Here is a 12,355-nt window from a genome sequence, read left to right on the forward strand (position 1 = left end):
ACAGGCTCTGAAATTGAGCAATAATTAAGAGCCTACCAACCAAAAAAAGTCCAGGACCAGACAGATTCATAGCCAAATTCTACCACAGATACAAAAAGGAGCTGGTACCAATTCTTCTGAAACTATTCCAATCATAGAAAAAGAGGGAATCCTCCCTAACTCATTTCATGAGGCCAGCATCATCCTGATACCAAAGCCTGGCAGAGACACAACAAAAATGAGAATTTTAGACCAATATCCCTAATGAACATTGATGCAAAAATCCTCAATAAAATACTGGCAAACCGAATCTAGCAGCACATCAAAAAGCTTATCCACCATGATCAAGTGGGCTTCATCCCTGGGATGCAAGGCTGGTTCAACATATGCAAATCAATAAACGTAATCCATCATATAAACAGAACCAAAGACAAAAACCACATGATTATCTCAATAGATGCAGAAAAGGCCTTTGACAAAATTCAACAGCCCTCCATGCTGAAAACTCTCAATAAACTACGTATTGATGGGACATATCTCAAAATAATAAGAGCTATTTATGACAAACCCATAGCCAATATCATACTGAATGGTCAAAAACTGGAAGCATTCCCTTTGAAAACTGGCACAAGACAGGGATGCCCTCTCTCACCACTCCTAGTCAACATAGTGTTGGAAGTTCTGGCCAGGGCAATCAGGCAGGGGAAAGAAATAAAGGGTATTCAATTAGAAAAAGATGAAGTCAAATTGTCCCTGTTTGCAGATGACATGATTGTATATTTAGAAAACCCCATCTTCTCAGCCCAAAATCTCCTTAAGCTGATAAGCAACTTCAGCAAAGTCTCAAGATACAAAATCAATGTGCAAAAATCACAAGCATTCCCATACATGAGTTCATGTCCTTTGTAGGGACATGGATGAACTCCCATTCACAATTGCTTCAAAGAGAATAAAATACCTAGGAATCCAACTTACAAGGGATGTGAAGGACCTCTTCAAGGAGAACTACAAACCACTGCTTAATGAAATAAAAGAGGACACAAACAAATGGAATAACATTCCATGCTCATGGATAGGAAGAATCAATATCGTGAAAATGGCCATACTGCCTAAGGTAATTTATAGATTCAATGCCAGCCCCATCAAGCTACCAATGACTTTCTTCACAGAATTGGAAAAAACTACTTTAAAGTTCATATGGAACCAAAAAATAGCCCGCATCACCAAGACAATCCTAAGCCAAAAGAACAAAGCTGGAGGCATCACTCTGCCTGACTTCAAACTATATTACAAGGCTACAGGAACCAAAACAGCATGGTACTGGTACCAAAACAGAGATATAGACCAATGGAACAGAACAGAGCCCTCAGAAATAATACCACACATCTACAACTATCTGATCTTTGACAAACCTGACAAAAACAAGAAATGGGGAAAGTATTCCCTATTTAATAAATGGTGCTGGGAAAACTGCCTAGCCATATGTAGAAAGCTGAAACTGGATCCCTTCCTTACACCTTATATAAAAATTAATTCAAGATGGATTAAAGACTTAAATGTTAGACCTAAAACCGTAAAAACCCTAGAAGAAAACCTAGGCAATACCATTCAGGACATAGGCATGGGCAAGGACTTCATGACTAAATCACCAAAAGCAATGGCAACAAAAGCCCAAATTGACCAATGGGATCTAATTAAACTAAAGAGCTTCTGCACAGCAAAAGAAACTACCCTCAGGATGAACAGGCTAGCTACAGAATGGGAGAAAATTTTTACAATCTACCCATCTGACAAAGGGCTAATATCCAGAATCTACAAAGTACGTAAACAAATTTACAAGAAAAAAATCAAACAACCCCATCAAAAAGTTGGTGAAGGATATTAACAGACAATTCTCAAAAGAAGACATTTATGCAGCCAAAAGACACATGAAAAAATGCTCATCATCACTGGCCATCAGAGAAATGCAAATCAAAACCACAATGAGATACCATCTCATACCAGTCAGAATGGCGATCATTAAAAAGTCAGGAAACAACAGATGCTGGAGAGGATGTGGAGAAATAGGAACACTTTTACACTGGTGGTGGGACTGTAAACTAGTTCAACCATTGTGGAAGACAGTGTGGCGATTCCTCAAGGATTTAGAACTAGAAATACCATTTGACCCAGCCATACCATTACTGGAGATATATCTAAAGGATTATAAACCATGCTGCTATAAAGACACATGCACATATATGTTTATTGCAGCACTATTCACAATAGCAAAGACTTGGAACCAACACAAATGTCCATCAATGGTAGACTGGATTAAGAAAATGTGGCACATATACACCATGGAATACTATGCAGCCATAAAAAATGATGAGTTCATGTCTTTTGTAGGGACGTGGATGAAGCTGGAAACCATCATTCTCAGCAAACTATCACAAAGACAGAAAACCAAACACCGCATGTTCTCACTCATAGGTGGGAATTGAACAATGAGAGTACATGGACACAGAGTGGGAAACATCACACACCAGGGCCTGTCATGGGATGGGGGTGGGGGGAGGGATAGTACTAGGAGATATACCTAATGTAAATGACGCGTTAATGGGTGCAGCACACCAACATGGCACATGGATACATATGTAACAAACCTGCACCTTGTGCACATGTACCCTAGAACTTAAAGTATAATAATAATAATAATAAAGAATGTTGAATATTGGCCCCCCCACTCTCTTCTGACTTGTAGGGTTTCTGCAGGAAGATCCACTGTTAGTCTGATGGGGTTCCCTTTGTGGGTAACCCAAACTTTCTCTTTGGCTGCCCTTAACATTTTTTTCCTTCATTTCAACCTTGGTGAATCTGATGATTATGTGTCTTCAGGTTGCTCTTCTCGAGGAGTATCTTTGTGGTGTTCTCTGTATTTCCTGAATTTGAATGTGGTATTCCCTGTATTTCCTGAATTTGAATGTTGGCCTGTCTTGTTAGGTTGGGGAAGTTCTCCTGGACAATATCTCGAAGAGTGTTTTCCAATTTGGTTCCATTCTCCCATCACTTTCAGGTACACCAATCAAATGCAGGTTCAATCTTTTCACATAGTCCCATATTTCTTGGAGGATTTGTTCATTCCTTTTCATTCTTTATTCCCTAATCTTGTTTTCACGCTTTACTTCATTAAGTGGATTTTCAATCTCTGATATCCTTTCTTCCACTTGATCGATTTCACTATTGATACTTGTGAGAGGCATCATGAAGTCCTCATGCTGTGTTTTTCAGCTCCCTAAGGTCATTTATGTTCTTCTGTAAACTGTTTACTGTAATTAGCAATTGCTCTAACCTTTTTCAAGGTTCTTAGCTTCCTTGCATTGTGTTAGAACATGCTCCTTTAGCTCAGAGGAGTTTGTTATTACCTTCTGAAGCCAGGACCCACTTGAGGAGGCAGTCTGTCCCTTATCAGAGCTTTAGTGCTGTGCTGGGGGATCTGCTGCTCTTTTCAGAGCTGGCAGGCAGGAAACTAAGTCTGCTGTATCTGCACCCATAGCCACCCCTTCCTCCAGTTGCTCTGTCCCAGGGAGATGGGAGTTTTATCTATAAGTTTCTGACTGGGGCTGCTGCCTTTCTTTCAGAGATGCCCTGCACAGAGAGGAGGAATCTAGAGAGGCACTCCTGCTACAATGGCTTTGCCAAGCTGCAGTGCACTCTGCCCAGTTCAAACTTCCTAGCGGCTTTGCTTACACTGTGAGGGGAAAATCTCCTACTCAAGCCCCAGTAATTGTGGACACCCCTCCTCCCACCAAGCTTGAGCGTCCCAGGTCAACTTCAGACTGCTGTGCTGGCAGCAAGAATTTCAAGCCAGTGGAGCTTAGCTTGCTGGGCTCCATGGGGGTGGGATCCACTGAGAAAGACCACTTAGCTCCCTGGCTTCAGCCCTTTCTTCAGGGGGGTGAATGGTTCTGTATTGCTGGCATTCCAGGGACCACTGGGGTATGAAAAAAATTTCTGCAGCTAGCTTAGTGTCTGCCCAAATGCCAGCCCAGTTTTGGGCTTGAAATCCAGGGCCCTGGTGGTATAGGCACCCAAGGGAATCTCCTGGTCTGCAGGTTGCAAAGACAATGGGAAAAGCATAGTATTTGTGCCAGAATGCACTGGTCTTCCTGGCACAGTCCCTCATGGCTTCCTTTGGCTAGGGGAGGGAGTTCCCTGACCCCTTCCAGTTCCCAGCTGAGGTGACACCCCACCCTGCTTCAGGTCACCCTCTGTGAGCTGCACCCACTGTCTAACCAGTCCCAATGAGATAAGCCGGGTACCTTGGTTGGAAATGCAGAAATGACCCAACCTCTGTGTTGATCTCACGGGGAGCGGCAGACTGGAGCTGTTCCTATTCAGCCATCTTGCCAGCCACCAACTCTTTTTGTATCCTTTAAGTGGAGCATTTTAGGCCATTTAGATTCAATTTTAGTATTGGAATGTGAGGTGCCACTGCATTCATCATATTCTTTATTGCCTCTGTACTTCGGTTTTGTTTTTTGTTTTTGTGTTTTAACTTGTACTTTTGTTTTATAGGTCCTGTGTGATTTATGCTTTAAAGAGATTATGTTTTTATGTGTTTCTAGGATTTGTTTCAAGATTTAGAGCTCCTTTTAGCAGTTCTTCTAGTGGTGACTTGGTAATGGTGAATTCTCCTAGCATTTGTTTGTCCAAAAACGACTGTATCTTTCCTTCATATATGATGCTTACTTTCGCTGGATACAAAATTCTTGACTGATAATTGTTTTGTTTGAGGAGGCTGATGATAGGGCTCCAATCCTTTATAGCTTGTACAGTTCCTGCTGAAAAATTGGCTGTTAATCTGATAGGGTTTCCATTATACCTTACCTGGTGCTTCTGTCTCACAGCTCTTAAGATTCTTGCCTTCGTCTTAACTTTGCATAACCTGATAACAATGTGCCTAGGCAAAGATCTTTTTGTGATGAATTTCCCAGGTGTTCTTTGTGCTGCTTGTATTTACATGTTCTTTTTGTTTCTTGTATTTGCATGTCTAGGTGTCCAGCAAGGCCAGGTAAGTTTTCCCCAGTTATTCCCCCAAATATGTTTTCCAAGCTTTTAGTATTGTCTTCCTCAGGAGCCACAATTATTCTTATATTTGGTCATTTAACATAATCGCAGACGTCTTGGAGGCTTTGTTCATATTTTCTTATCCTTTTTTCTTTGTGTTTGTTGGATGGGGTTAATTTGAAGTCCTTGTCTTTGAGCTCTGAATTTATTTTTTCTACTTGTTCAATTCTACTGCTGAGACTTTCCAGAGCATGTCACATTTCCAAAGGTGTGTCCAAAGTTTACCGAATTTTTTATTAAGCTATCTATTTTGTTGAATATTTCACCTTTTACTTCTTGCACCATTTTTTTTTTTGGATTTCCTTGACTTCGGCTTTGCCTTTCTCTGGTCCCTCCCTGATTAGCTTAATAACTAACCTCCTGAATTCTCTTTCAGGTAAATCAGGGATTTCTTTTTGGTTTGGATCTATTGCTGGTGAACTGGGGGTGTGATGAGCCTTGTTTTGTCATATTACCAGGGTTGGTTTTCTGGTTCCTTCTCATTTGGGTAGACTGTGTCAGAGGGAGGGTCTAGGGCTGAAGGCTGTTGTTCAGATGTTTTTGTCCCATGGGGTGTTCCCTTGATGTAGTACTCTCCCTCTTTTCCTATGGATGTGGCTTTCTGTGAGCTGAACTGCAGTGATTGTTGCCTGTCTTCTGGGTCTTGCCACCTAGCGAGTCTACCCAGCTCTGGGCTGGTACTGGGGATTGTCTGTACAGAGTCCTGTGATGTGAACCATCTATGGGTCTCTCAGCTGTGGATACCAGTGCCTGTTCTGGTGGAGGTGGTGGAGGGTGCAATGGACTCCATAGGGGTTCCTAGCTTTGGTGGTTTGATGCTCTATTTTTGTGCTGGTTGGCCTCCTGCCTCAGCTATACTAGTGTGGAGAGGGACTAGAGTTGGGTGGGCCCTAGAACTCCAAAGATTATATGCTCTTTGTCTTCTGCTACCAGGGTGGGTAGGGAAGGACCATCAGTTGAGGGTGGGACTAGGCGTGTCTGAGCTCAGACTTTCCTTGGGCACGTCTTACTGAAGCTTCTATATGGGATGGCGGTGAAGTTCCCAGGTCACTGGAGTTGTGTACCTAGGAGGATTATGGCTGCCTCTGCTGAGTCATCTGAGTTGTCAGGGAAGTGGAGGGAAGCTGTCAGTCACAGGCCTCACCCAGCACCCATGCAAACTGAAGGGCTGGTCTCACTCCCACCATGCCCCCAACCCCCCAGCAGCTCCAAGTTTGTTTCCAGGTGGGGGGAAAGTCAGGCTTGAAAACTTGCCTGAGGCTTTCCACCTCCCAGCTGTGAAAGAAAAGGGCTTTAGTCCTTCCCCCACCTGTGAAGTCTCCAAACCAGATTCATGTCCTCCCCCAAGTTCTGGCCAGGAGGCTTCTCCCCCTGTTCAAATTGTTACAAAGTTCAGGTAGAGCAGTCCTCCCTGTGGAGTTTTACCCTCTGTTCCTTTGGCCACCCTTCTGATGGATCCCTGTGGTGCCAGGCAGGAATGAGCTGCTTGGGGATCCAGCAAGCTCCCAGGTCTTCTCTGCTGCTTCCTCTACCCCTATATTTCGCTTGGCTCAGCTCTCTAACTTTACTGAGCCCCAGGTAAAGTTGGGAACTTCTCCTGCAAACAGACTTTCAGCTTCTCCAGTTGTGGGATGTGTTTGAGGGAGTAAGGCCTCCCTTTTCCACTTCTGCAGTTGGGGAACTCACAGTATTTGGGGTGTCTCCCTTATCCTGCAGGAGCAGTCTGCTTCCTTCACACGGTCTGTGGGTCCTCTCAGGATTGCTGGTCTGTTCTTGCAGTCAATATGGGGCTAAAATTCACAATACGAGCCTCCGCATGCTGCTCTGTCCAGAGCTGCAATCTAGTCCTGCCTCCTGTCTGCCATGATCCCTCACCACTTGGGTTTTTCTTCTATTACTTTAAAGATGTTACTTTATTGTTTCTGACTTTCATTGTTTCTGATGAGAAGGCATCAGTCATTTGTGTAACTGTTCCTTTATATAAACAATCTTTTTCCCTCTGGCTTATAAAATTTTCCTTGCTATCTTTGATTTTAGACAATTTAACCAAGAAGATTTGCCCAAGTAAATCATACATTTTTACTTTTCAAAATCATATTTCTGATTGATTAGTTTTCTTGAATCTGTGAGCTTCTTATTTTCTTCATATTTGGAAAGTTTTGAGCCATCATTGCTTCAGGCATTTTTTCTGTTCAAGTATCTCTTTCTTCTCTTGTGATATCTGATCACAAGATCAAATGATCATATGTATATTTTAAATATTTTTGCTAATTCCATCATTTCTGTCATTTCTGGGTCTATTTGTATTGAGTGATTTTTCTCCTGGTTATAGATCACACTAAATGCTTCTTGTATGTCTAGTAAATTTTTAAATTTATGTCACATATTGTGGATGCCAGATAACTGAGGAATTTGATTTTGTTGTTTACCTATGAAGAGGTTAAGTTTTCTTCTGATGGGCAACTAATTTATGTTGAGATGATTTTGGTCTTTCTGACCTGCTTTTCAACTTTGCTAGGATTTTTGTGCAGTAGACTTTGCTTTTAAAATACATCAACTCTGTTTCCAAAGAGTGGCTTTTCTGGGGTCTCTACTGAATGCCCAAGATTTGCAATGAGGTCTCTTTTCTAGCTGGTAAGAACTCAAATATCCCCCAGTGCTTTGTGGGCTCTGCCATCTCCATTGAACTCACTGTTCCCTTGTAGTTGTTCTTTCCCCAGTAGCTGTTCTTTGTCCTACTTTCATTGTGGAATCACTCCCTGTGCATATGCAGATTTATATTACACTGAGGTGACTTCTATATACATGACTGTAGCTCTTTATCTCCACAAATTCTTTCTCATTATTACCAAGTGTAGAAAATCCCAGCTGCCTTTGTAATCCCAAACTCTGGTGTCTCTCAGTTCATCAAGACTGCTGTGGTCTGCTTGGGCTCCATCTCTTTTCCCTTCAATCCATGATGACATACAGCATACTTATGGGGTTGATCACATTTGTTTTCTGTTCTAAATTATCTCAATACACTACTATCTGTTGTGCAACATGTGAAAACAGTATTTTCATATATTTTATATGAAAATGTTGTGCAACATGTAAAAACAGCATTTTCATATATTTTATAGTCATTTACTTCCAAAAGGCTGTTATGCTTACACCTGCTTTTTGTCCATGTACCTGTCCATTTTACTTTTCAGCATCTGTGTACTTCCTGACTCTTATCCACCTTCCTGCTTTTGCTCTTCAAGTCCTGACAACACATGTCCTTTCAGACCACTGGTGCTTCAGGCCCAGTGTGTTTATACTCATATGTATGTGTGTGTGTGTGTGTGTATACATATATATATATACCCATATATATATGGGTATATGTGTGTGTGTGTATATATATATATGGGTGTGTGTGTATATATATATATATATACACACACACCCATATATATACACATATATGTATACCCATATATATATATACACATATATATATCCATATATATACATATATATACCCACATATATACATATATATACCCACATATATACATATATATACCCATATATATATATACACATATATATACCCATATATATACATATATATACCCATATATATACACACACAGGCACACATATATTTGTGTGTGTAAATGAATACTCAGTTACATACCTGAATATTTATATATAAATATTTAAAATGTTATATTAAAAAATATAAAAATAGACATACATAGTGAAACAATATAATTTTTAATAAAATATTAAAAATATATACATTTATACAAAAATTTAAATATAAAATGTATACATAAGTATATAAATATTCAGACATATATATAAATATTCAGATGTGTGTGTGTATATATATACATATATATATAATCTTAATTTCTTTTTTTACTTATTACCCATGACAAAAATGGCAAACAAACCTTCTGGAATTGAAATTTAGAATGACAGAATTGCACGAGTGAAAGATGACATTGATTTTTAGTGGGCATTGTGGAATGATGCTGTGTTTAAGCTTTGGTCATTTGATCTTCTGAGCTTTACATTAATATGACTTCGCCACTTCTGTATATTCTACTCCTTCCATAAAACTATTAGGAAAGATAGCAGGCCTAAAATTTCTCTTCTCTTAGACTCTTTGCACAAAAGCAAAAGTCCTGAGACATTTTGCCAAAATGTGAGTCTAAGAGAAATTTGTCCCTAGGAAGTGAGCTTAAAGCATGGCTCTTCTAACCAATATTTGAGTTGGCTGTTGCTCCTCTTATGGTTTTAATCAAATACATACGCATTTGGGTAGTTTTCTGGGGTCCTCTGATGCCAGTGTGGTATCATAGATGACCAAGATTGACAGGTCCTTCCTGTGACAGTGGTGGAGGATGTGCCTCGATAACTCTGTCCATCACCATGGTAGCAATCCTGGACCACAGGGCTTTTCTCAGGTGGTGCTGAAATTAAAATAAAATAAATCATACTCAGTAATTGCCTGAGCAGAGAAACATGGGAGACAATTTATGTCACATACTGGACAGTAGCCTCTGAAAATTATTACTATTCTTTTTTCCACTAGTAGCAAAAGGACGTGAAAAGACCCAATAGATTCATAGTATTCTAGAATTTTAATAAGTTCATAGAAACATTATTTTTAAATCTAAAGATAAAGAACAGAGGAGAATGCTGGACATTGGAAATTACATTCATGTGCAGCTCCATCGTATGAATCTCTGCCGGGTTTTCATGAGAACCACAGGGCAGAAGACCAGAATGCAATGCATTCCTTGGTGCAGGCTGTAGGAGGTGACTGGTGGTCAGTCAGGGGCCGACACGAGACCCTTGCACATTTCCCTAGACCATTGCTCATACCAAGGCAAAAGCCTTAATCTTCTGAAAATTTGGGCAGGAAATCATCCTACATTTAGGAGTGCAGGCAAAGACTCATTGTTTCTCAAGGAGGGTTAGAGACAAACAACTTATTCCCTTGGAGGAGAGATAGGGAATCTTCTGGTGCCCAGAGTCCTGAATTGCAACAAAGCAGAATTCTCTTCCTTTTCTTCTGTAGACTCACTGCCAATGCAAGTTTCATGAGAAGAAGAGGCAAGAACACCTAGAAATTTCTAATTTCAACGCTGAGGTGAGCAGAGCCTGTGAAAGACTGAGGAAGGCCGGGGAGAGACAGCACTCGTTGGTTACCTCCTGCTATGTAGCCCCAGGACAATAGAAAAAGAATGCAGTCTCCTTAGGTTTCTCTAGGATATCATACTCAAAGGCCAAGTTCTTAAGAAACTGCAAACTGTAGATTGCAATGAAAAAAGTCTATTTTAAATTACTGGAAAGGTTTATTGGCTTGGAAATCTTCACATATTTGGCAGGTTGTTAGAATATCAGTTTTGGCTAGGACACTGAAATGACCCATTTAATAACCAGGGGAGTGGTAAGCCCAGTGCCCCGGAGGGTCTGTGCCCTTCCTAAAGACACTGTGCCCTTCCTAAAGACACTGCCTCCTCACGGGGTGCCAAAAATCACAGTTCTGCATCCCCCAGGGAGGGCGCTGCGGCTTTCCTCCACTTTGCAGACCCTCAACCAACCCTCCAGTGTACCACTGAAGGCTTCTGCATCAGTAAGATTTTCCATGGTTTTTCATCCCACTATATAGATGTCTAACCACAAATTTCTTACCTTGTTCAGAAGGAGCCTCTGTGCTTGGAACCGGGGCCACTGTGGGAGTTGTGAGGACACTCGATTCTGTCACTGGACATTGTGTCAGGTTGCAGTACTCCCATCTGACACTGGGATCCCTGGTGTAACACCAAGGGCGAATCTCAGCATCTGGATTCCTGCAGTAGTTCCTGGTCAGGCCACTGCAAATTTCAAAACAATACAGGTCACCAGAGATGGGAGAATATTCAAGGGCACTTAGCACCCTCTACGTTTTGCTGTAACAAAGTGTTAACAAGTGCCTTTGAAATAATGGGTGCAGCACACCAGCATGGCACATGTATACATATGTAACTAACCTGCACATTGTGCACATGTACCCTAAAACTTAAAGTATAATAATAGAAAAAAAGAAATATTCCCATTATACATACAATAATATTGCCACAAGCACAAGTGGTCTTCAGCTTCAACTTGTAAACAACTGTGGACACATCACAGATTATAATTTTTATTTTAAAACATCAAAGGTAGTATATGCTCTCTATGAAAACTGAGATAATACATGTCTGTACAAGAAAGGATCAGAATATCTTCCTTTCACCTTCGGCCAAATACTTTCCTCCAGAATAAATGACACAGATTTTGAAGTACGTATCTTAGATTTTTTAATGCACATACAAAGATATCTCTGTCTGTCTAGCTCTTTGTATCTCTCTCTATAGGACTATATAGTAATATGTAAGTTGGAACTCAAATATATTTCCCCAAGGAAGAAATGGCATCCAAGATTATATAATTCCCATGCCAGCCCCCTTACTCTATTTACTCATAGTGTAGCATAAATGCTTTACATTTGCAATATAAAATAATCATGAAAATAGTATTACTATAAATACTGTATCTGGTAGAGCAAGTGGGTTTGGGTCTACAGGACTTATAAAAGCTTCCCTGGAAAACTAGCTCCCAAGCAGGATGCTGCTTCTCTAGGATGGGTTCATGGGCACAACCTCCTCTCCTACTCTCAGTCCATCCTCTGCTGGCTGCAGCCACTCTGGGACTGAAGGAATGGGTGATGAGTTGAAAGAACAGCGGGACCCAAGGCATAAAGGGAGACAGCTAGGTAGACTATGGGATCTGAAGGGGTCAAGTGGCTATGGATGAGTCAGAAAACAATGCAGTAAGAGGCACAGCAGGTGAAGACCCCAGGCTGGGGGAATCTTGGAGAATGCCTTCCCCCTTATGCCTCCCAAGAACGTTGCTCCAACCTCTCAGAATCCTCACATTCATGACCTGTGGCTGTCTGAGAAAACTTGGAACGTATTATGGACCATGGGAATCCAACACAGTCTCTGTAGAGACTCTACACATGTGACCTAGTCTCAAACCCAGATCCCCCATTTGAGGATGTTAGGCAGTGGTTTTTAACACAACTGGATGTATCAAGTGATGTAGCACCTGAAAGAGATACCTGCTCTTTTTCTCAGTTGGGTATATTTTCACATAGAGTGAGATGCACAGATCTTAAATGTAGCTGGATGAGATTTGATAAATACATATACTTGTGTAGCCCACACTGCCCTCATGATGCAGAACATTTTCACCACCCCAG

General features: G+C 41.0%; 1 protein-coding gene across 1 annotated transcript in view; it reads right to left on the bottom strand.

The window, feature by feature from the left end:
• LPA (lipoprotein(a)) overlaps positions 1-12,355 on the bottom strand; it is a 243,401-nt gene that overhangs the window by 87,156 nt on the left and 143,890 nt on the right. The window contains exons 49-50 of the mRNA XM_063666806.1: positions 10,765-10,946; positions 9,377-9,536 (exon numbers count right to left, since the gene is read on the bottom strand). Coding sequence (XP_063522876.1) covers positions 9,377-9,536; positions 10,765-10,946 — 342 coding nt within the window. The remainder of the gene's footprint in view (positions 1-9,376; positions 9,537-10,764; positions 10,947-12,355) is intronic.

This window comes from Pongo pygmaeus, chromosome 5 (genome assembly GCF_028885625.2).
Source record: "Pongo pygmaeus isolate AG05252 chromosome 5, NHGRI_mPonPyg2-v2.0_pri, whole genome shotgun sequence".
NCBI lineage: Eukaryota > Metazoa > Chordata > Mammalia > Primates > Hominidae > Pongo > Pongo pygmaeus.